This window comes from Pseudophryne corroboree, chromosome 1 (assembly GCF_028390025.1).
Source record: "Pseudophryne corroboree isolate aPseCor3 chromosome 1, aPseCor3.hap2, whole genome shotgun sequence".
Taxonomy (NCBI): domain Eukaryota; kingdom Metazoa; phylum Chordata; class Amphibia; order Anura; family Myobatrachidae; genus Pseudophryne; species Pseudophryne corroboree.
Window position 1 is genome coordinate 119,936,838 of NC_086444.1, and position 24,420 is coordinate 119,961,257.

The 24,420-nt window shown below is 46.3% G+C and overlaps 1 protein-coding gene across 1 annotated transcript in view; it reads right to left on the minus strand.

Annotated features, from left to right (window-relative positions):
• Nucleotides 1-2,530: 2,530 nt before the first annotated feature.
• The window catches only part of ANKRD55 (ankyrin repeat domain 55), a 315,713-nt gene continuing 293,823 nt past the window's right edge, over nt 2,531-24,420 (minus strand). The window contains exon 11 of the mRNA XM_063947702.1: nt 2,531-3,026. Within this exon, the coding sequence (XP_063803772.1) occupies nt 2,767-3,026 (260 nt within the window). The 3' untranslated portion in view covers nt 2,531-2,766. The remainder of the gene's footprint in view (nt 3,027-24,420) is intronic.

Genomic DNA, 24,420 nt, shown 5'->3' on the forward strand with positions numbered 1-24,420 from the left:
GCCATAGGGGAAGCCAGGGGTATCCCCAGGTAAGCTGGCTCTCAGATGCTGTAGGAGCCATTACCATGTGGCCTTACACTGGGAATTTAACCCAGATATATTTGTAATTATTTATGGGGTGGGTGTGGGGTGTGGTGGCCCCTGTGTCGGTATGGCTGGGCTGCTTCAGGTCGGCACACCCTAACACTTTATTAACACTTATTATTTTCCCTATCACTTTGTATATATTATTTTAATCACACCACTTACATAGCACTTCTGTGCTTCTTATTAACCCCTATTAATTCTCACCTGTGTGCTGACCTGGGGTGGCTGACCTGTGCCGACATCGTGGGGTCCTGCACCCCAGGCCCATACCTAGTATTAGGGACCCCCAGTGACGGAGAAGCCTTGTCGATCGGCCTGGGGGCTTAACCCTATATCTGCAGATATACGCAACTAAGATCTCCGTATTATCTGACTATTATTATGTAGTAATATTTTTCACTCGGTGTGCATTAGGGAACACAGTTTTTTTCCTACACAGAATTACCCCTCCCCTTTTAGAACCTGAGTGACATTACAATCTGATTGAGCAGCTTTCCATTTTGTGTATTGTACTTAGACATATTGTAGTAAGGAGCCATTATCATGTGGCTCCTTGCTGGTTAATCTTAGACCCAGATTGGGGTAATGGAGGTGTGAGGTGTGGTGCAGGCTGAGCTGGATGGCCTTAGTGTGGCATACCTTTACATTTTATTAACACTTTTCACTTATTAATTTTTGAACACTATTTCTCTATTTTAATTGCATTTCATTTTTGTATCACTTTCTCTATAGCTTCGGCTTCCTAAATACTAATTTATTAACACTATAGTTTTTTCACTGGTATGCTACGCTGGGCTTTCTGGCTTATGCTGGTGTTTTGGGGTGCCACGCCCTGCACATAAATATAGCGCTAGGGACCCCAAAAATACAGAGACGCCTTGATGTGGCTTTGGGGCTTATTCACACATTTGCGCAAATATGTGTAACGAAGATGTCTGAATTCTATTATCATGTGGAATTTATATCTGGTTACGGTTATCATTCAGGGTGCTGGGGGAAACAAATGCCTTTTTTTCTTGCTTAGAAATACCCCTCCCTTTCGAGCACCTGAATGATATCACTAAGCTAATTGAGCATCTACCAATATATATAGGTCTATTGCAGTGGTCTCCAACCTTAATTGGAGTGTGAGCTACTTTCGGAAAATAAAACCTCTGAAGGAGCTACCCCCTCACCCCAAAGCGCGTGCGTTCCTGCGAAAGTGGGCGTGGCCTCACAAAAGTGGGTGTGGCCTCACAACTACAAGTAATGCCGTCCCCCCGCGTTGTGCCGGATACATAAATAATGCCCCTCAGCAGTGCCAGATATAGAAATAATGCCCCTCAGCAGTGCCAGATACACAAATAATGCCCCTCAGCAGTGCCAAATACACAAATAATGCCCATCAGTAGTGCCAGATACACGAATAATGCCCCTCAGCAGTGCCAGATACACAAATAATGCCCCTCAGCAGTGCCAAATACACAAATAATGCCCCTCAGCAGTGCCAGATACACAAATAATGCCCCCCAGCAGTGCCAGATACACAAATAATGCCCCTCAGCAGTGCCAGATACACAAATAATGCCCCTCAGCAGTGCCAGATATACAAATAATGCCCCTCAGCAGGCAGTGCCAGATACACAAATAATGCCCCCCAGCAGTGCCAGATACACAAATTATGCACCTTAGCAGTGCCAGATATACAAATAATGCCCCTCAGCAGGCAGTGCCAGATACACAAATAATGCCTCCCAGCAGTGACAGATACACAAACAATGCCCCCCAGCAGTGCCAGATACACAAATAATGCCCCCAGCAGTGCCAGATACACAAATAATGCCCCCAGCAGTGCCAGATACAATGCCCCCACCAGTGCCAGATACAATTCCCCCCGCAGCGCCAGATAAAATGCCCCCCCCCCCCCCCCCGCAGTGTCTGAAACAGTGCCCCACACAGTGCTAACCCTTGCTGGCTTCTTCTACTGCCGCCGGTGCTGCTCCTCCTGTATGAGGGACGGAAGGGGAGGAGAGCGCAGCGCGTGCCTCTCCTGTGAAGTCTGGAGAGCGGCTGCGGTGAGGGTGACAGAGTCTCTGGCGGCAGTGGCGGGCATTTAAAATATGGTGCCGGTAAGTGAGCCAATCAAAACTCGCGGTCCAGCAGCCAATCAGGTGCCGCCACTGCCGGTCCACGAGCTCTGATTGGCTGACGGCCGGCAACATACTAAAAATGAAGGAAGGAGGCGTGCCAGTGACTGCCCAAGCCCGTGTGCTCTGTGATCTACCGAAAATACTACGGCGAGCTACCGGTAGCTCGCAAGCTACGGGTTGGAGATCACTGGTCTATTGTTTGTTCTGACAGTATACACTAATGTACTGTACATTGTTTGCATAACTTTCTTTTTTTATTCAACACAATTGAAGCAAGAATAGAGTAAAAAAAAATTTTTTAATTCCATATATAATTGAAACACTTTTTTCTTGACACGTTTTTGGCATGGAAGATCACAAAATAACAACTTATAAAAAAAATGATTACCTCTTTTTAAAAAAAATTGCAAAAACCTAGTTCATGTTCGTAATCATTCTGATAGAAGGTACAAAATACTCACATGATGCTCGTGGTACAAACCCTACACACAGTAGAACATACATAGAATACACAACAGGAATGTCTCTAGTAATGGCTATCGATGCGTGACTAGTCATTAGTATCCGATTTGTCTGGCGATTTCATAAGGCTTTCTGTTGCATTGTGTCCCTTCTGGCTTGGGATAGCAGGGAGAACTCGGCTTGTCCTTAGAGGTTCTCTTCTTAGGACCGGTAGGAAAGAATACAAAGAGTGACTCTGAGTTTTAGAGATGATTAATGGGGATAAATTGTTACCAGTCCTTAAAGAATTTGAAGGCAGAGACATTGACTTCTTCACACCTTGACAAACTTGTCCAGATGGCAGCTGGACTGAAAACAAAAAAATTAAAATAAAATAAAACATATACATAAAAATACATGAATAATGTATAGTAGAATAGAAAGTTATACATAATTACTTGCAGCCAGATAAACCTATTTTGCGTGCTGCAACATTGCCTAAATATTTTCCTATCCTTTGCCAGTTATGCCACACATGCAGGCAGGGCCGTCTTTTCGTATGGGCTCAATGGGCTTTTGCCCATGGGCCCCAGGAGTAAAAGGGCCCTAGGCTGATAGCTGAGGGTCCCCTCTTCCCAGGGGTACCAGATTTTTGAAAATCGGCCCTAGGGAACCAGAGATATCCGACTTCAAAGCAGTGGTCCCCATCCAAGCCTGTTAATTGCTCTTCCCAGCCAGATATCTCAGGCTCTATCTGACTTGGAGTTTTTCTGAGGGTACATTTCAAAAGCTGTGACTCTCCCCTTTCGGTGGACACTGGCAGCTTCTCTCTACTATGCCCAGAACCAGAGATATCAGCCTTCAAGCAGCTGGTCCCTGCTCCAGCTCCACACGCCTAATATGCAGTTTTATATATTTGTTGGTGGATTGCTCTGGTCCCCAAGTCCCCAGTACCTCCTCAGAGGTGTCCCCAGTACCTCCTGACAAGTGAGACACTCTAATTTTTTATCCCATTCAAAGCTAAGGAATCTTCATCCAGGAACTTGAGATATCTGCAGTTAAGCAAGCTGCTGTCTCACCAGAAAATTATGAATATTAAGCCCACTCCACTATCGACCCCTCCCTTATGTATTAAACACCCCATACCACCCTGGAAGTAATGTACCGGGGCCCCTTTAATCAGCCCAATGCCCCCTTCTACAGTTTAGTGTTCTCTCTCCCACCCCATCTGTGCAGTAAAGGAGTAATTAGCAGAAATTACTGCTCCAGGTCCTACCTGCTGAGCGGAAGATAGAACACCCCCTACCGCCCACGGAACATCAAAGCTGCTGCTGATAGCACCCCCACCCATGGAGGATGGGTAGGGGCCCCAGTGCATTGCTGTGCCCAGGGGCCCACACTGCTGTTAAGATGGCCCTGCATGCAGGGCTGGTGCAAGGTTTCTCGGCACCCTAGGCAAACGTCAGCCTATTCCCCCCCCCCCCCCCCCCCCAGACCACACACCAATACCCACTTTCCTGCCTCAGGTGAAGGTGTGGAGGTAACATCTTAGAAGTTCAACAGCAGCCATCTGCATTAAGATTACTCAGAGTTATCCTTAATTTTGTTATAAGAAGACTCAGGGATGTACCACACCCCCAATCATGGTATTGCTTCCTAAAGCTGCCTAATAGTAGAGCCGGCCCTACAATTATGCATTAACTCTTAGCAACCAATAAGACGCTGCCTTTCATCCACTGAGTGCAAATAAGACTGTGTGATTAGTTGTTATTGGTATTTACAATTCTGTGTTTTGTTAGTAGATATCCCCACACAGGCTCAGACAGATTTCAGTATTTGCTATAGACCCCCAAAGTATATGAGAAATTAAATTCAATTAACTCTATAACAGTAGAAGATAGACTTGGAGAGGGTAATTCTGACTGCATGAGATAGTTCCTGTATATTGGGTCCCTGCGATTCTGCTGGCATAGGGTAGGAATTTGAACATAAATCATTTTCATTGGGTGAACAGATTGTTGACTCTTTCAGTTGGCAATAAAGGCTTACTTCACCAATATGTACAGGACTAAGGGGACAATTTACTAAGCCTAGGATGGAGATAAAGAACCCGCCAATCGGCTCTTAACTGTCATTTTTCAAACCCAACCTGTGACATGGCAGTTAGGAGCCGATCAGCTGCTACTTTATCTCCGTCCACTTTATCTCCATCCAAGGCTTACTAAATAGACCCCTATATACTGATGCAATGTACTAGCAGTATAAACAAACCCTCATAAATAAAGTATTTCTGCAGTAAATACATTTTGTTATTACAAATTCACAGGTCTCAGGCAGACAATGTGAGTTCTTTCTTAACTCTAGATAATTTTGCCACATTAGTTTTAATTAACTCTATTTATTATTTTCAGATTCTTGGCACAGCAATGGGCACCAGGTAGCACAATAAGAGCAAACCTGGTGCTCTATGGTGGATACATTGATGGTGTATTTTATGTGGGATGGGGACTTGCATTCAACTCTGCATCAGCGTCTAAATCAATCTATCTATCTATCTATCTATCTATCTATCTATCTATCTATCTATCTATCTATCTATCTATCTATCTATCGTTACTCTAAAATAGATACCAAACTGCTTGCTTTGGGAAAAGCACAGCCTCTGTATATTCAGATGCTAACTGTTTGCCGCATGAGACTAATGTTCTGAATGGGACCTGTTGGCCCAGATCTGTAGCTAAACCACTGTAAAATCATCTATATATTCTTAAAAATGATTACAATACTGCCTATTTGTTCAGCGATGCCTCCTATGCTATCATACATGCATCTGTCTTCACTGGACAGCAGAGTAATACATTTGGTCGGCCATAACTCCTGAGTCCTTCAAATTGACCAATGTCATCAATGAATGAGCTGGATAGCTTTCTTTCATTGACGTTAATTTTAGGTTTTTTGTATTGGTTAGGAAGTTACTAGTACACAAGCTAGGTACACAAAGGGGGTAATTCTGAGTTGATCGCAGCAGGAACTTTGTTAGCAGTTGGGCAAAACCATGTGCAGTGCAGGGGAGGCAGATATAACATGTGCAGAGATAGATAGATTTGGGTGTGGTGAGTTCAATCTGCAATCTAAATTGCAGTGTAAAAATAAAGTAGCCAGTATTTACCCTGCACAGAAACAAAATAACCCACCCAAATCTAACTCTCTCTGCAAATGTTATATCTGCCCCCCCTGCAGTGCACATGGTTTTGCCCAACTGCTAAAAAATTTCCTGCTGCGATCAACTTGGAATTACCCCCAATATGCAATAATTCAGCCTAACAGCAATTTCTGACCCATTCAGTCTGAAAATCTGAGCGTGTGAGGGTGTGGATTATTAGGGCCGATTATTGTTCCAAAGCCAGTTGGCTCTGTTCCTCTGATCTGGCCTGCTCCGTGACATTTGTCGGTCCTGGTGAGCAGTTATCGTGCTGAAAATGTACTGTGTACGAATTTCTGATCATCTGTCTTACATTACTGCCGACAGTGTTAAAATGTCACTTTTGTGGTTTTACGTATTTAGGGGCTGATTCAGGTCGCATTGCAATCGCAATTTCAGTGACAGACCCCTGCGTGCATGTGCAGGTACCGTCCTGCGCATGCGCCCGCAGTTAGTGTGGTCGGCCTGCATTAACTGCAAATGCCTCTGCCTGATTGACAGGCGGGGGGTGGCGACCGAGTGTTTTTGTGGTGGCGCCGGGGAAATGGGCGCGCATCGGTGGCGTTTTTGGTGCGGCTGCATGTCCTCACACGCAGCTGGTCTGATCAAAAAAATGGCGGCGGGACTCCTGCCATCGCAGCCAGGCTGCGCCGGTAGGAGTTATCCGGAGTTTCTGCGACACGCTGTAATTGCAGTGCGTTTGCAATTACAGCTTGATCGCAGTGGGTGGGCGGTGGGTAGCATGCTAGGTAGCCTTGCCCTGTGACGGACAGCCCCCAGATTGCAATTATTGCAGATTCTGGGGGTAATTCCAAGTTGATCGCAGCAGGAAATTTTTTAGCAGTTGGGCAAAACCATGTGCACTGCAGGGGAGGCAGAAATAACATGTGCAGAGAGAGTTAGATTTGGGTGGGTTATTTTGTTTCTATGCAGGGTAAATACTGGCTGCTTTATTTTTACACTGCAATTTAGATTGCAGATTGAACACACCACACCCAAATCTATGGGGTAAATTTACTAAGAATCGTATTTTCCCGTTTGAGGTCAAAGTTCAATCACGAATGACATCGAAAGTGTAAATATGCAACTTTTTGAATTGATTACGACTAATTTACTAAGCTGCCGTATTCTGCATTTTCGTTTTTTCCGATGTCGATGTCATTCGTTTTTTTAGGCAGTGTTTTACGTGAGTGACTTGTAAAACACTGCCGACTTTAATACAATGAATCTCGGCCGGATCTGAGAGATCCGTGCAGGGCTTCATTGTGCACCTTATAATATAATTATAATTTAAAAAAAAAAAAATGCGTGGGGTCCCCCCTCCTAAGCCAAACCAGCCTCGGGCTCTTTGAGCCGGCCCTGGTTGCAAAAATATGGGGAAAAAATTGACAGGGGTTCCCCCATATTTAAGCAACCAGCACCGGGCTCTGCGCCTGGTCCTGGTTCCAAAAATACGGGGGACAAAAAGCGTAGGGGTCCCCCGTATTTTTGAAACCAGCACCTATGCGCTCCATTGTAACCAATGGTGGGAACTTTGAGGTCAGCGGTTGACCGAAAGTGACCTCACCGCTGACCACAAAGTTCCCACCATTGGTTACAATGGAGCGCATAGGTGCTACATTGTAACACTGCCGTGTGCCGCCTGTCAGACAGTACAGGAGCACACAGCCGATCAGGAGGGTGCCACAACGTGGCGCTCCCTGATTGGCTGAAGAAACCCACTTAGACATCAGTCAGAGGGGGTTTCTGGCATTCGGGGAAAGGGGTCCCATGTGAAAACATGGGTCCCCTTTCAGTTCGTGGTCGGGTGTCCCGTTTTTTTATTTTTACAAGTACGTGGATTACAAATGGAGTATCCGAGGAGCCCTCTACACTGGATTTGGTGAGTAGGATTTTTTCAACAGGTACACCATGGATTCTACTGGAGAAGAGGACCGACCCTCGTGTGAACATAAGGTAAGTATGTGTATATGGTGGTGTGTATGTATGCATTAAAGTTATACTTTCAAGGTGTGTGTGTAATGTCTTTATTGGGGTATTTTTTTAGTAGTAGTACTACAGGTACCAGCGGGCCCGGTTTTCCGCCGCATGCTGGTACTTGTGGTTCTCCAAGTACCAGCTTGCGGGGGAGGCTTGCTGGGACTTGTAGTACTGCTACTAAAAACAATATTCATTACTTTCATCAAAGGCTATCAGCCCCCCATCCGCAGCCCATTGGATGGGGGAGACAGCCTCGGGCTTCACCCCTGGCCCTTGGGTGGCTGGGGGGGGGACCCCTTGATTGAAGGGGTCCCCACTCCCTCAGGGTACCCCGGCCAGGGGTGACTAGTTGGATATTTGATGCCACGGCCGCAAGGCACTGTATAAAAGTGACCCCCGGCTGTGGCATTATCTGTCCAGCTAGTGGATCCCGGTGCTGGTTTCAAAAATACGGGGGACCCCTACGCTTTTTGTCCCCCGTATTTTTGGAACCAGGACCAGGCGCAGAGCCCGGTGCTGGTTGCTTAAATATGGGGGAACCCCTGTCAATTTCCCCCCCATATTTTTGCAACCAGGGCCGGCTCAAAGAGCCCGAGGCTGGTTTGATTTAGGAGGGGGGACCCCACGCATTTTTTTTTTGAAAAATTATAACATTTCCCACCCCTTCCCACTGAAAAACATGCACGTATCTCATGGATCCGTGCATGCCTATACAAACACGGGATAAAAAAGCAGGTCTGTTTTTTTTTTAGCACTTTTTCACGATTTGTATTTTAGCACGGCAGTGTTTGGCTATTGTCGGCAGTATTTGTGTTTTGCACTTTTTAGTAAATGACCGATTTCTAACAAATTGCAGGCGTATTTGACCGATGGTGTATTGATTCGTGATTTTTTCCTAGGACTTCCAAAATATTACGAATGCCCTCATCACTGCCGTGATTTTTGCTTAGTAAATTACCGATGACACTTTGAAGAAAAAACGGCATCTCGGTCAAAATCGGGACCTTAGTAAATATACCACTATCTCTCTCTGCACATGTTATATCTGCCTCCCCTGCAGTGCACATGGTTTTGCCCAATTGCTAACAAACTTGAAGCTGCGATCAACTCAGAATTACCCCCTCTGCCTAAAAGCAGAATGTGCAATCCTTACTGAATAAGGTCCTTAAATCACCAATGACGTCACTTATCTTGTCTTGTATGGAAATAAATGAGCATTATGTCAAAGTCAGGGTCAAACTGTATTCCATATATGTTTATAAAATCCAAAAACTGTATTCCATCCATGTATGTTTATAAAACCCAAAAACTGTATTCCATGTATGTATATAAACCCACAACCTTTATTCCATGTATGTTTATAAACCCCAAAACTGTATTCCATGTATGTTATAAACCCCAAAACTGTATTCCATGTATGTTTATAAACCCAAAAACTGTATTCCATGTATGTTTATAAGCCCAAAACCGTATTCCATGTATGTATATAAACCCAAAAACTGTATTCCATGTATGTTTATAAACCCAAAAACTGTATTCCATGTATGTTTATAAAACCCAAAAACTGTATTCCATGTATGTTTATAAACCCAAAAACTGTACTCCATGTATGTTTATAAAACCCAAAAACTGTATTCCATGTATTTTTATAAACCCAAAAACTGTACTCCATGTATGTTATAAACCCAAAAACTGTATTCCATGTATGTTTATAAACCCAAAAACTGTATTCCATGTATGTTTATAAACCCAAAAACTGTATTCCATGTATGTTTATAAACCCAAAAACTGTATTCCATGTATGTTTATAAACCCAAAAACTGTATTCCATGTATGTATATAAACCCAAAAACTGTATTCCATGTATGTTTATAAACCTATAAACTGTATTCCATGTATGTTTATAAAACCCAAAAACTTTATTCCATGTATGTTATAAACCCAGAAACTGTATTCCATGTATGTTATAAACCCAGAAACTGTATTCTATGTATGTTTATAAGCCCCTGATATCTCCTGTGTTTATCTTCAGTGAGTGTTGTGTCTTGTGCAAGCAACATCCTATGTCATGACATGAATTCACCCGAGTGTGATGTGAGACTCTTTGGTGTAGTAGGGTCAGGGCCGACGAAGGGAAACTAGACGCTACGCGTCTAGTTTCCCTTCACAGCGGGCAGCAGGACAGCGGGGGGCACAGCAGCAGCGGATCTTGCCATGGTGCGGCGCACTCCGGATAGCGCCGGCGCCCTCCGGAAGGCGGCGCCCCGGGCAAAAGTCCTGCTTGCCCGTGGCAAGATCCGCTACTGGGTAGGGTATGCCCGCGGCCGGGTTCCCAGTGACCGGCATACCGACCGCCGGCATACCGACCGCTGGGCGATCGCAAATGAGCCCCATGCATGCGCGCCACGTTATATATTCTCCCTCCAGGGGGGTCATGGACCCCCAAGAGGGAGAAAAGATGTCGGTATGCTGGCGGTCGGGATTCCGGCACCGGTATGCTGGTCGTCGGGAGCCCAGCCGCCGGCAAACAGAAGACCACCCTTTTCCATACACTTGAATCCTCCCACATGACTAAAGCGTTTTCCTGTATCATCATGGCTAATTAACGTTTTTCACTTTGAGTGCCCTACGTTCAACGTTACAAGCCCAAAAAATGTCCAGCGTGCCACCAGCATTACTACATGTACAAAACATTTACAAAACTTAATTTGTGGGTACTAAATGTGGCTTCATTGCCTTTCCTTTTCTGAAGCTAGATTTCTAAGGCTAAGTCAAAGGTTCTCAAACATGGTCCTCAAGGCGAAGGTTCCCTATGTCAAGCTCCGAAAATGTTCTATTTTCAGAGCTTGATGAGTTTAGTTCTCCATACCAGTGTATGGGGCCAGCGGGCCAGATCGGGACTGAAAGGAAAGCAGGAAATACCTTTATAATGAATGGCAATTTCTACAAAACAAGGAGAACTTTTCTAAAAATTAAAGGAGGATGGATAGAATCCTTAGTGATATTTGTTTTATTTCCTACTGTCTCTACAATGTACGAAGCAATAGGAAAGTTTTACTATAAAAATACACTCTCATAAACATATGAACCATACTAAAATACGAAATGTAACTGAAAAGCATTAGGGAAACATCCTGAATTCCAGTCTAAGGCTGGATATCACATCAGGAAGCAGGATTTCCTTAGCCCATTGTAAAATACACATCTTGTGTTCTCGGTAATGATAATTTTGCTGTTCACTGAAAAGTACCTATCTATTTTGTTACAAAAAAATCTTGCATTGATCAAAAGTTTCAAAACACATTCGTCCTGTAATTCTGGGTAATAACATTGTAATCTTGAGTAATATTTTTTCTTCAAAGCTGAAACAATGAAGGGGGAAATATAGTTATAACTTATTCTTTCGAGGTTTTGGCTAAAGCTATTTAGTCACATGGAACATTTCAGGTAAACACAAAGGGGGTCATTCTGAGTTGATCGTAGCTGTGCTAAATTTAGCACAGCTACGATAATTCACACTGACATGCGGGGGGACGCCCAGCACAGGGCTATCCCGCCCCGCATGTCAGTGCGGCCCACCCTTCCCGCAGAAGTGCAAAGGCATCGCACAGAGGCGATGCCTTTGCACTTCAAGAGTAGCTCCGGACCAGCGCAGCTTTAGCGTGCTGACCGGGAGCTACTCGTCGCTCACCGTTACACGCAGCCACCACGGCCCGCCCCCCCAACGGTCCGGCCACGCCTGCGTTGGCCGGACCGCTCCCCATAAAGGGCGGCTTAACGCCGCCGTCCAGCCCCCTCTGGGGGGAAACAAATGGGGGAAACAAATATAGCTGTATATGATTAGATCCAGTCATGGACCTTTGTCAAGACCCCGCAACAGAGACTGGTCAGAAAAAAAGAATTTAAAAGGCAAAACGATACTGTTTTAACTTTTAATCATGTTCAGGAAACATATTATGATGGTAGCATTTGACAGATAGACTAAAGTCCACTTACACAGTGCACAGTGTGATATACATGTATTTGTCTGATAGAAAAGCGACTCTGTTCAGTAGTTTAAAATATTATTAACTATGCATAAGGTACAAAGGCATGCATTAGACTGGTCCAGTAATAAGCTACCCCTACACTCTAGTCCCATTGTATTTTGGGCCTTATTCCAAGATGAACGCAGCGGCTGCGTTCATCGGGTCTGCGCACGAGCCTTCACCATGCGATCACATCCCAGAAAAATGCAATCGCCTTAGTGATTGACCGCTTTGGGCGTCGGTAGGGCGTCACCACAGCGTTTTGTGGGCGTGGTCCGGACATCGCAGGTGTGTCCGGACCATTTTCGGGGTGGCTGCGTGACGTCACACGCAGCCATTCTGAGACAACAGATGACGCCGGTCCACCTGCCAGCACAGCCAGGCTGCACAGGTAGGGGTCATCGTCTAATCAATGCGTTCGCAATTAAATTGTGAGTGCATTGGGGGCAGCGCAACACACATGCTGGGCGTTCTTACCCTGTGCTGGGCGGCCCCCAGCATGTGAGTAGATGGACGGAGATCTTGCTGAGGTAGAAAGATCTGCATCCATCTCTGAATAGCCCCCTTTATTCACTATTTGGGTTCCTCTGGCAAAATGATCAGGTAACATGAAATATGCTTCATCAGGAACTCAAGGGTGAAGAAATGGAGATGGCTCATTTTATAGCCAATGTTAATTGTATTTGAACTTCAGTAAATATTACCCCTGATTTTATAATTAACAAAACTTGACTTGAGATGCAACACTTTAGATACTGGTACTTATGCAAGGACACTGATCTAGGCTTACTACACAACCTTTATCTAAAATTGGATGCCAGTCATAAATGAGCAGTGTTGGACTTGTCCTTATGGGCATCAGGATGGGTGTGGATTATTAGATCTACACTAAAAAGGTCTACAGTCAATAGGTCTACCACTAATGGTAGACATGCATTAGGTCGACAGGGTCAAAATGTCGACAGGATCAAAAGGTTGACATAGAATAGGTAAACAGCAGGAAAGGTCATGCTTCAGGCAAGGTTACTATTCCCAATGGTAGCCCACGTGGATGGTAAAGTATGAAAAAGTTGAAAAAAAGAAAAGAAAAAGTCTACCATATGTGTGTCGACCATTGTTATGTCAACCTTTTGACCATGTCGACCTTTTGAACTGTCTATGTTTTACATGTCGACTGTTGGTCCCTGTCAACCTTTTGACCCTGTCGACCAAATGCATGTCTACCATTAGTGGCAGACCTATTGACTGTAGACCTTTTTAGTGCAGATCTATAGTCCAGATACCATCAGGATAATCCCCCTGGGCTCCACTACCTGTAGACTTTGCCCCCTGAATACCATGCACTATAGTTGACTAGGTGGCAGGCCAGGAGAAGCCAACATTTTAGTATTGCTCAGCCAGTGGTCTGTTCAATGTGACTGTCTTATTAAGCAGCGACTCAGTGCACGCACATGAGAGGTAAGTCTATCTCTGTTTATTTCACAAGCAGAGTGCATCATTCAGTGCTCCACACTACTGTCGGGAACACAGAAATAAACACTGCTAGTACAAACACTATACTATACTGTTGTGTCCGCAGCTGTGGGATCTTGTCACTCTTGTATTGGATGTATGGTGAGCAGGAAAGCTGGGATGAAAAGTGCGTACTGATAGCAGAGGAAATTGGTAAGAGAGGACCGCGGATAGAAGTGCAAGTATAAAAAGGTATTATGAGAGGTACAATACAATAAAGTGGCACAGGGGTGTCAGGAGAGGAAGCTGTCACCACTAGTCGGGATCCCGGACGTTCACAATGCAGACACATCCCATCAGGATGGTCTTATTCATGTGTAGTGGATTATGTTGGTGGATTTATAGCAGGAGACTGGAGGTTCAGCCGCCTTGGTAAAGCTGTCCCATGTGCGATGAACAGTAAGTGATCTTGGGGTTCTAGCTGGTCCTGGCCACAGTAACGGGTTGACAGGCTCCTTTATTGTCTAAAATGTTTATGGTGGTGTTACAGCATAGTACAGGTATATACAGTAGAATAGCTGCTCATCCAGTTTTTGCTAGTCCTGCTCCTTATATAGCGTTTTCTGTTTTGGCTATTCTTCAATATCATATGAAATATCACCAGTGCTCAAAGTGGAAAATTTAGAGGTGGGGGTATGGAAATTTGGGACCCAGTTAACCATCATACTGCTGCAGCTGTTTCTGGCTGCCGGTCTATGGACAGCTTCAATTTCAAAAGGCCTCTGCCTCTTTTGATTGGCCACCGGTCTGCAAGTCGCGATTGGCTCACGGATGACGCCAAGTTTAAACTGTACTGACCCGCCCACTACCGTTGGTGCCCTGCTGGTGCTGGGACCCCATACTCTCTCACCTACTCAGCGACCATCTTTACCCTCTTTTTCTCCTGCTGGTAAAGGCTCATCTCTATCTATGGCCACAATGATTACTCCCTCACTACTTACATCTTCGCTGTACTATGTTTTGAGAATTGTGGTGCTTTGTTACCTGTACTCTATTTTTGTTATTTATTAACTGTAAGTTTTGTCTCCCTGTACTGTCCTTTGTACGGCGCTGCAAAACACTTGTTGCGCCTTATAAATAAAATGTAATAATAAGATTTTACTTACCGGTAAATCTATTTCTCGTAGTCCGTAGTGGATGCTGGGGACTCCGTAAGGACCATGGGGAATAGACGGGCTCTGCAGGAGACAGGGCACTCTAAGAAAGAATTAGGACTACTGGTGTGCACTGGCTCCTCCCTCTATGTCCCTCCTCCAGACCTCAGTTAAGGAAACTGTGCCCGGAAGAGCTGACAGTCCAAGTAAAGAATTTTGGAATCCAGGGTAAGACTCAAACCAGCCACACCAATCACACCGTATAACTTGTGATAACTTACCCAGTTAACAGTATGAACAACAACAGAGCATCAGATAAACCTGATGCAACCATAAAATAACCCTTATTTAAGCAATAACTATATACAAGTATTGCAGAAGAAGTCCGCACTTGGGACGGGCGCCCAGCATCCACTACGGACTACGAGAAATAGATTTACCGGTAAGTAAAATCTTATTTTCTCTAACGTCCTAGTGGATGCTGGGGACTCCGTAAGGACCATGGGGATTATACCAAAGCTCCCAAACGGGCGGGAGAGTGCGGATAACTCTGCAGCACCGAATGAGCAAACAGGAGGTCCTCCTCAGCCAGGGTATCAAACTTGTAGAATTTTGCAAACGTGTTTGAACCCGACCAAGTTGCTGCTCGGTATAGCTGTAATGCCGAGACCCCTCGGGCAGCCGCCCAAGAAGAGCCCACCTTCCTTGTGGAATGGGCTTTTACAGATTTTGGATGCGGCAATCCAGCCGCAGAATGAGCCTGCTGAATCGTGTTACAGATCCAGCGAGCAATAGTTTGCTTTGAAGCAGGAGCACCCAGCTTGTTGGATGCATACAGGATAAACAGCGAGTCAGTTTTCCTGACTCCAGCCGTTCTGGCTACATAAATCTTCAAAGCCCTGACTACATCTAGTAACTTGGAATCCTCCAAGTCACGAGTAGCCGCAGGTACCACAATAGGTTGGTTCAAATGAAAAGATGACACCACCTTCGGCAGAAATTGCAAGGGAAGTCCGTAATTCTGCCCTGTCCATATGGAAAACCAGATAGGGGCTTTTACATGACAAAGCCGCCAATTCTGACACACGCCTAGCCGAAGCTAAGGCCAATAGCATGACCACTTTCCACGTGAGATACTTTAACTCCACGGTCTTAAGTGGCTCAAACCAGTGAGATTTCAGGAAACTCAACACCACGTTAAGATCCCAAGGTGCCACTGGTGGCACAAAAGGGGGCTGAATATGCAGCTCTCCCTTTACAAACGTCTGAACCTCAGGAAGAGAAGCCAGTTCCTTTTGAAAGAAAATGGATAGGGCCGAAATCTGGACCTTTATGGACCCTAATTTTAAGCCCATAGTCACTCCCGACTGTAGGAAGTGAAGGAAACGGCCCAGCTGGAATTCCTCTGTAGGGGCCTTCCTGGCCTCACACCAAGCAACATATTTTCGCCATATACGGTGATAATGTTTTGCTGTCACGTCCTTCCTAGCCTTTATCAGCGTAGGAATAACTTCATCTGGAATGCCTTTTTCCGCTAGGATCCTGCGTTCAACCGCCATGCCGTCAAACGCAGCCGCGGTAGGTCTTGGAACAGACAGGGCCCCTGTTGCAACAGATCCTGTCTGAGAGGCAGAGGCCATGGGTCCTCTGTGAGCATTTCTTGCAGTTCCGGGTACCAAGTCCTTCTTGGCCAATCCGGAACAATGAGTATTGTTCTCACTCCTCTTTTTCTTACGATTCTCAGCACCTTGGGTATGAGAGGAAGAGGAGGAAACACATAAACCGACTGGAACACCCATGGTGTCACTAGTGCGTCCACAGCTATCGCCTGAGGGTCTCTTGACCTGGCGCAATACCTTTGTAGCTTTTTGTTAAGGTGGGATGCCATCATGTCCACCTGTGGCAGTTCCCATCGATTTGTAATCTGTGTGAAGACTTCCTGATGAAGTCCCCACTCTCCCGGGTGGAGGTCGTGCCTGCTGAGGAAGTCTGCTTCCCAGTTGTCCAATCCCGGAATGAACACTGCTGCCTGCACGTGATTCTCTGCCCAGTGAAGAATTCTGGTGGCTTCTGCCATCGCCACCCTGCTTCATGTGCCGCCCTGGCGGTTTACATGATCCACCGCGGTGATGTTGTCTGACTGAATCAGCACTGGTTGGTTGCGAAGCAGAGGCTCCGCTTGACTCAGGGCGTTGTATATGGCCCTTAGTTCCAGGATATTGATGTGCAGACAAGTCTCCTGACTTGACCACAGCCCCTGGAAGTTTCTTCCCTGAGTGACTGCCCCCCCACCCTCGGAGGCTTGCATCCGTGGTCAGCAGGACCCAGTTCTGTATGCCGAACCTGCGGCCCTCGAGAAGGTGAGCACTCTGCAGCCACCACAGAAGAGACACCCTGGCCCTGGGGGATAGGGTGATCAGCCGATGCATCTGAAGATGTGATCCGGACCACTTGTCCAACAGATCCCACTGAAAGGTCCTCGCATGGAACCTGCCGAAGGGAATGGCCTCGTATGAAGCCACCATCTTTCCCAGGACTCGCGTGCATTGATGCACCGACACCCGTTTTGGTTTTAAGAGGTCTCTGACCAGAGTCACGAGCTCCTGGGCCTTCTCCTCCGGGAGAAACACCTTCTTCTGGTCTGTGTCCAGAATCATGCCCAGGAAGGGCAGTCTCGTCGTAGGAATCAGCTGTGACTTTGGAATATTCAGAATCCAGCCGTGCTGTTGTAACACCTCCCGAGAGTGTGCTACGCTGATCAGCAACTGCTCTCTGGATCTCGCCTTTATGAGGAGATCGTCCAAGTATGGGATAATTGTGACTCCTTGCTTTCGCAGAAGCACCATCATTTCTGCCATTACCTTGGTAAATATTCTCGGTGCCGTGGACAGACCAAACGGCAACGTCTGGAATTGGTAATGACAGTCCTGTACCACAAATCTGAGGTACTCCTGATGAGGTGGATAAATGGGGACATGCAGGTAAGCATCCTTTATGTCCAGAGACACCATAAAATCCCCCTCTTCCAGGCTCGCAATAACCGCCCTGAGCGATTCCATCTTGAACTTGAACCTTTTCAGGTAAATGTTCAGGGATTTTAAATTCAATATGGGTCTGACAGAACCGTCCGGTTTCGGAACCAGAAAACATTGTGGAATAGTAACCCCTTCCCTGTTGAGGGAGGGGAACCTGTACCACCACCTTCTGGAGATATAATTTGTGATTTGCCGCTAACACTACTTCCCTTTCTATGGGGGAAGCTTGCAGGGCCGATTTGAGGTAACGGTGATGGGGCATCACTTCGAATTCCAGCTTGTATCCCTGAGACACAATCTGCATAGCCCAGGGATCCACCTGTGAGCGAACCCACTGGTGGCTGAAATTTCGGAGACGCGCCCCCACCGCTCCTGGCTCCACCTGTGGAGCCCCAGCGTCATGCGGTGGATTTAGTGGAAGCCGGGGAGGACTTCTGTTCCTGGGAACTAGCTGTATTGTGCAGCTTCCTTCCTCTACCCCTGCCTCTGGCAAGAAAAGACGCACCTCGGACTTTCTTGCCTCTTTGCGACCGAAAGGACTGCATTTGGTAATACGGTGCTTTCTTCGGTTGTGAGGTGTGGAAACTAGGTCCGAGAGACCGTCCCCAAACAATTCCTCACCCTTATAAGGTAAAACCTCCATGTGCTTTTTTGAGTCGGCATCACCTGTCCATTGCCGAGTCCACAGGACCCTTCTGGCAGAAATTTACATTGCATTTATTCTCGAGCCAAGTAGGCAAATGTCTCTCTGGGCATCCCTCATATATAGGACAGCATCTTTTATATGCCCCAGGGTCAGTAATATAGTATCCTTGTCCAAGGTATCAAGTTCCTCAGACAGAGTATCTATCCATGCTGCCACAGCACTACACATCCAGGCCGACGCAATTGCCGGCCTCAGTAGGGTACCTGAATGTGTATAAACGGACTTCAGGATACCTTCCTGCTTCCTATCCGCAGGATCCTTTAGGGAGGCCGTATCCTGCGACGGCAGGGCCACCTTCTTAGATAAGCGTGTCAAAGCTTTGTCTACCCTAGGGGATGATTCCCAGCGTAACCTGTCCGTTGGCGGGAAAGGATACGCCATCAGTAACCGTTTGTAAATCTGCACTTTCCTATCAGGAGAATCCCAAGCTTTTTCACATAACTCATTTAACTCATGTGAAGGGGGAAAGGTCACTTCTTGCCTTTTTTCCCCAAACATATAAACCCTCTTGTCAGGGACCAGGTTTACCTCTGAAATGTGCAATACATCCTTCATAGCTATAATCATGTAGCGGATGGCTTTAGCCATTTTAGGCTGCAACTTAGCATCATCGCCATCGACACTGGAGTCAGAATCCGTGTCGATATCTGTGTCAACAATCTGGGATAGCGGGCGCTTCTGAGACCCTGACGGCCTCTGCGCTGTAGGATCAGGCATGGGTTGAGACCCTGACTGTCCCAAGGCTTCAGCTTTATCCAACCTTTTATGCAAGGAGTTTACATTATCATTTAACACCTTCCACATATCCATCCAATCAGGTGTCGGCGCTGTCTGCGAAGACCCCACATTCATCTGCACCTGCTCTGCTTCCACATAGCATTCCTCGTCAAACATGTCGACACAATCGTACCGACACACCACACACACAGGGGATGCTCTATTTGAGGACAGAACCCCCACAAGGCCTTTTGGAGAGACAGAGAGAGAGTATGCCAGCACACACCCCAGCGCTATATAACCCAGGAATTACACAGTAACTTAGTGTTTACCCAGTAGCTGCTGTATTAGTGATTTTGCGCTAAATTTATGTGCCCCCCCTCTCTTTTTACCCTCTTTCTACCGTGATTCTGCAGGGGAGAGCCTGGGGAGCTTCCTCTCAGCGGAGCTGTGGAGAGAAAATGGCGCTGGTGAGTGCTGAGGAAGAAGCCCCGCCCCCTCAGCGGCGGGCTTCTGTCCCGCGATTTTGTGAAAAATAATGGCGGGGTGCACTGTATATATGCTCTATTTTGCCAGGAGGTACTCAATTGCTGCCCAGGGCGCCCCCCCCCCCTGCGCCCTGCACCCTACAGTGACCGGAGTGTGTGGGTTAGTGTGGGAGCAATGGCGCACAGCTGCAGTGCTGTGCGCTACCTCATGTGAAGACAGGAGTCTTCTGCCGCCGATTTTGATGTCTTCTTGCTTCACTCGCCGGCTTCTGTCTTCTGGCTCTGCGAGGGGGACGGCGGCGCGGCTCCGGGAACGGACAACCAAGGGTGAGTTCCTGTGTTCGATCCCTCTGGAGCTAATGGTGTCCAGTAGCCTAAGAAGCACAACCTATCCGCAGTTAGTAGGTTTGCTTCTCTCCCCTCAGTCCCACGTAGCAGAGAGTCTCTCTGAAAATAAAAAAAATCCTAATAAAATACTTTCTTATTAGCAAGCTCAGGAGAGCTCACTAAAGTGCACCCAGCTCTGACCGGGCACAGATTCTAACTGAGGTCTGGAGGAGGGACATAGAGGGAGGAGCCAGTGCACACCAGTAGTCCTAATTCTTTCTTAGAGTGCCCTGTCTCCTGCGGAGCCCGTCTATTCCCCATGGTCCTTACGGAGTCCCCAGCATCCACTAGGACGTTAGAGAAAATAATAATAATAATACTCTGTCCCAGCGCTGACAGCCAGTGCGGTGGGAAGCGGGAAATTATGGTATAATGCCGTATAGTGCCGCACTGCCAGCACGGAGTATCACATTAATATATTTTGAGATATAATTACACAGCCTATAACTCTCATTATTGGAGGTTATGGTAACGTGTGAGTGTTCCATAGTGATTGTTCAAACCCTTTCAGTGGCATGCTGCAGCACACACACTATTTCTAGTGATGAGTGGGTTCGGTTTCTCGGACACCGAACCCCCCCGAACTTCACGCTTTTTACACGGGTCCGAGGCAGACTCGGATCTTCCCGCCTTGCTCGGCTAACCCGAACGCGCCCGAACGTCATCATCCCGCTGTCGGATTCTCGCGAGGCTCGTATTCTATCGCGAGACTCGGATTCTATATAAGGAGCTGCGCGTCGCCGCCATTTTCACACGTGCATTGAGATTGATAGGGAGAGGACGTGGCTGGCGTCCTCTCCGTTTAGATAGAGAGTGAGACACTTGATTTACTGGAGCATTAGGAGTACTCAGAGAGTGCAGAGTTTTGCTGATAGTTATACTAGTGACCACCAGTTTTATTTATTATTTAATATAATCCGTTTTCTGCCTGAAAAAAAATGATACACAGTCACATACCATATCTGTGCTCAGCCTCAGTGTGCTGCATGATAATATCATCTATGTATATCTGACTGTGCTGAGTAGTGCTCACTGCTCACACAGCTTAATTGTGGGGGAGACTGGGGAGCAGTTATAGCAGGAGTACATATTTAACAGTGCACACTTTTGCTGCCAGAGTGCCAGTGTGACTGACCAGCAGTGACCACCAGTATATTGTCTGCCTGAAAAAGTTAAACACTCGTGTGGTGTTTTTTTTTTTTATTCTATAAACGCATTCTGCTGACAGTGTCCAGCAGGTCCGTCATTCATTATATTTCTATCTTCTTCATACTAGTAGTTTAGGAGTCTGCAGTGCTGACAGTGTCCAGCAGGTCCGTCATTATATAATATATACCTGTCCTGCAGTAGTGATATATATATATATATTTTTTATATCATTATCATCCAGTCTATACTAGCAGACGCAGTACGGTAGTCCATGGCTGTAGCTACCTCTGTGTCGGCAGTCGCTCGTCCATAATTGTATACCTACCTGTGGTGGTTTTTTTTTTTCTATCTTCTTCATACTAGTAGTTTAGGAGTCTGCAGTGCTGACAGTGTCCAGCAGGTCCGTCATTATATAATATATACCTGTCCTGCAGTAGTGATATATATATATATTTTTTATATCATTATCATCCAGTCTATACTAGCAGACGCAGTACGGTAGTCCACGGCTGTAGCTACCTCTGTGTCGGCACTGGCAGTCGCTCGTCCATAATTGTATACCTACCTGTGGTGGTTTTTTTTTTTCTATCTTCTTCATACTAGTAGTATAGGAGTCTGCAGTGCTGACAGTGTCCAGCAGGTCCGTCATTATACAATATATACCTGTCCTGCAGTAGTGATATATATATATTTTTTATATCATTATCATCCAGTCTATACTAGCAGACGCAGTACGGTAGTCCACGGCTGTAGCTACCTCTGTGTCGGCAGTCGCTCGTCCATAATTGTATACCTACCTGTGGTGGTTTTTTTTTTTCTATCTTCTTCATACTAGTAGTTTAGGAGTCTGCAGTGCTGACAGTGTCCAGCAGGTCCGTCATTATACAATATATACCTGTCCTGCAGTAGTGATATATATATATTTTTTATATCATTATCATCCAGTCTATACTAGCAGACGCAGTACGGTAGTCCACGGCTGTAGCTACCTCTGTGTCGGCAGTCGCTCGTCCATAATTGTATACCTACCTGTGGTGGTTTTTTTTTTCTATCTTCTTCATACTAGTAGTTTAGGAGTCTGCAGTGCTGACAGTGTCCAGCAGGTCTGTCATTATACAATATATACCTGTCCTGCAGTAGTGATATATATATATTTTTTACATCATTATCATCCAGTCTATACTAGCAGACGCAGTACGGTAGTCCACGGCTGTAGCTACCTCTGTGTCGGCACTGGCAGTCGCTCGTCCATAATTGTATACCTACCTGTGGTGGTTTTTTTTTTTTTTCTATCTTCTTCATACTAGTAGTTTAGGAGTCTGCAGTGCTGACAGTGTCCAGCAGGTCCGTCATTATACAATATATACCTGTCCTGCAGTAGTGATATATATATATTTTTTATATCATTATCATCCAGTCTATACTAGCAGACGCAGTACGGTAATCCACGGCTGTAGCTACCTCTGTGTCGGCACTGGCAGTCGCTCGTCCATAATTGTATACCTACCTGTGGTGGTTTTTTTTTTTTCTATTTTCTTCATACTAGTAGTTTAGGAGTCTGCAGTGCTGACAGTGTCCAACAGGTCCGTCATTATACAATATATACCTGTCCTGCAGTAGTGATATATATATATTTTTTATATCATTATCATCCAGTCTATACTAGCAGACGCAGTACGGTAGTCCACGGCTGTAGCTACCTCTGTGTCGGCAGTCGCTCGTCATCCATAAGTATACTAGTATCCATCCATCTCCATTGTTTACCTGAGGTGCCTTTTAGTTGTGCCTATTAAAATATGGAGAACAAAAATGTTGAGGTTCCAAAAATAGGGAAAGATCAAGATCCACTTCCACCTCGTGCTGAAGCTGCTGCCACTAGTCATGGCCGAGACGATGAAATGCCATCAACGTCGTCTGCCAAGGCCGATGCCCAATGTCATAGTACAGAGCATGTAAAATCCAAAACACCAAATATCAGTAAAAAAAGGACTCAAAAATCTAAAATAAAATCGTCGGAGGAGAAGCGTAAACTTGCCAATATGCCATTTACCACACGGAGTGGCAAGGAACGGCTGAGGCCCTGGCCTATGTTCATGGCTAGTGGTTCAGCTTCACATGAGGATGGAAGCACTCAGCCTCTCGCTAGAAAAATGAAAAGACTTAAGCTGGCAAAAGCACAGCAAAGAACTGTGCGTTCTTCGAAATCACAAATCCACAAGGAGAGTCCAATTGTGTCGGTTGCGATGCCTGACCTTCCCAACACTGGACGTGAAGAGCATGCGCCTTCCACCATTTGCACGCCCCCTGCAAGTGCTGGAAGGAGCACCCGCAGTCCAGTTCCTGATAGTCAGATTGAAGATGTCAGTGTTGAAGTACACCAGGATGAGGAGGATATGGGTGTTGCTGGCGCTGGGGAGGAAATTGACCAGGAGGATTCTGATGGTGAGGTGGTTTGTTTAAGTCAGGCACCCGGGGAGACACCTGTTGTCCGTGGGAGGAATATGGCCACTGACATGCCTGGTGAAAATACCAAAAAAATCAGCTCTTCAGTGTGGAAGTATTTCAACAGAAATGCGGACAACATTTGTCAAGCCGTGTGTTGCCTTTGTCAAGCTGTAATAAGTAGGGGTAAGGACGTTAACCACCTCGGAACATCCTCCCTTATACGTCACCTGCAGCGCATTCATCATAAGTCAGTGACAAGTTCAAAAACTTTGGGCGACAGCGGAAGCAGTCCACTGACCAGTAAATCCCTTCCTCTTGTAACCAAGCTCACGCAAACCACCCCACCAACTCCCTCAGTGTCAATTTCCTCCTTCCCCAGGAATGCCAAAAGTCCTGCAGGCCATGTCACTGGCAATTCTGACGAGTCCTCTCCTGCCTGGGATTCCTCTGATGCATCCTTGCGTGTAACGCCTACTGCTGCTGGCGCTGCTGTTGTTGCTGCTGGGAGTCGATCGTCATCCCAGAGGGGAAGTCGTAAGACCACTTTTACTACTTCCACCAAGCAATTGACTGTCCAACAGTCCTTTGCGAGGAAGATGAAATATCACAGCAGTCATCCTGCTGCAAAGCGGATAACTGAGGCCTTGGCATCCTGGGCGGTGAGAAACGTGGTTCCGGTATCCATCATTACTGCAGAGCCAACTAGAGACTTGTTGGAGGTACTGTGTCCCCGGTACCAAATACCATCTAGGTTCCATTTCTCTAGGCAGGCGATACCGAAAATGTACACAGACCTCAGAAAAAGACTCACCAGTGTCCTAAAAAATGCAGTTGTACCCAATGTCCACTTAACCACGGACATGTGGACAAGTGGAGCAGGGCAGACTCGGGACTATATGACTGTGACAGCCCACTGGGTAGATGTATTGACTCCCGCCGCAAGAACAGCAGCGGCGGCACCAGTAGCAGCATCTCGCAAACGCCAACTCTTTCCTAGGCAGGCTACGCTTTGTATCACCG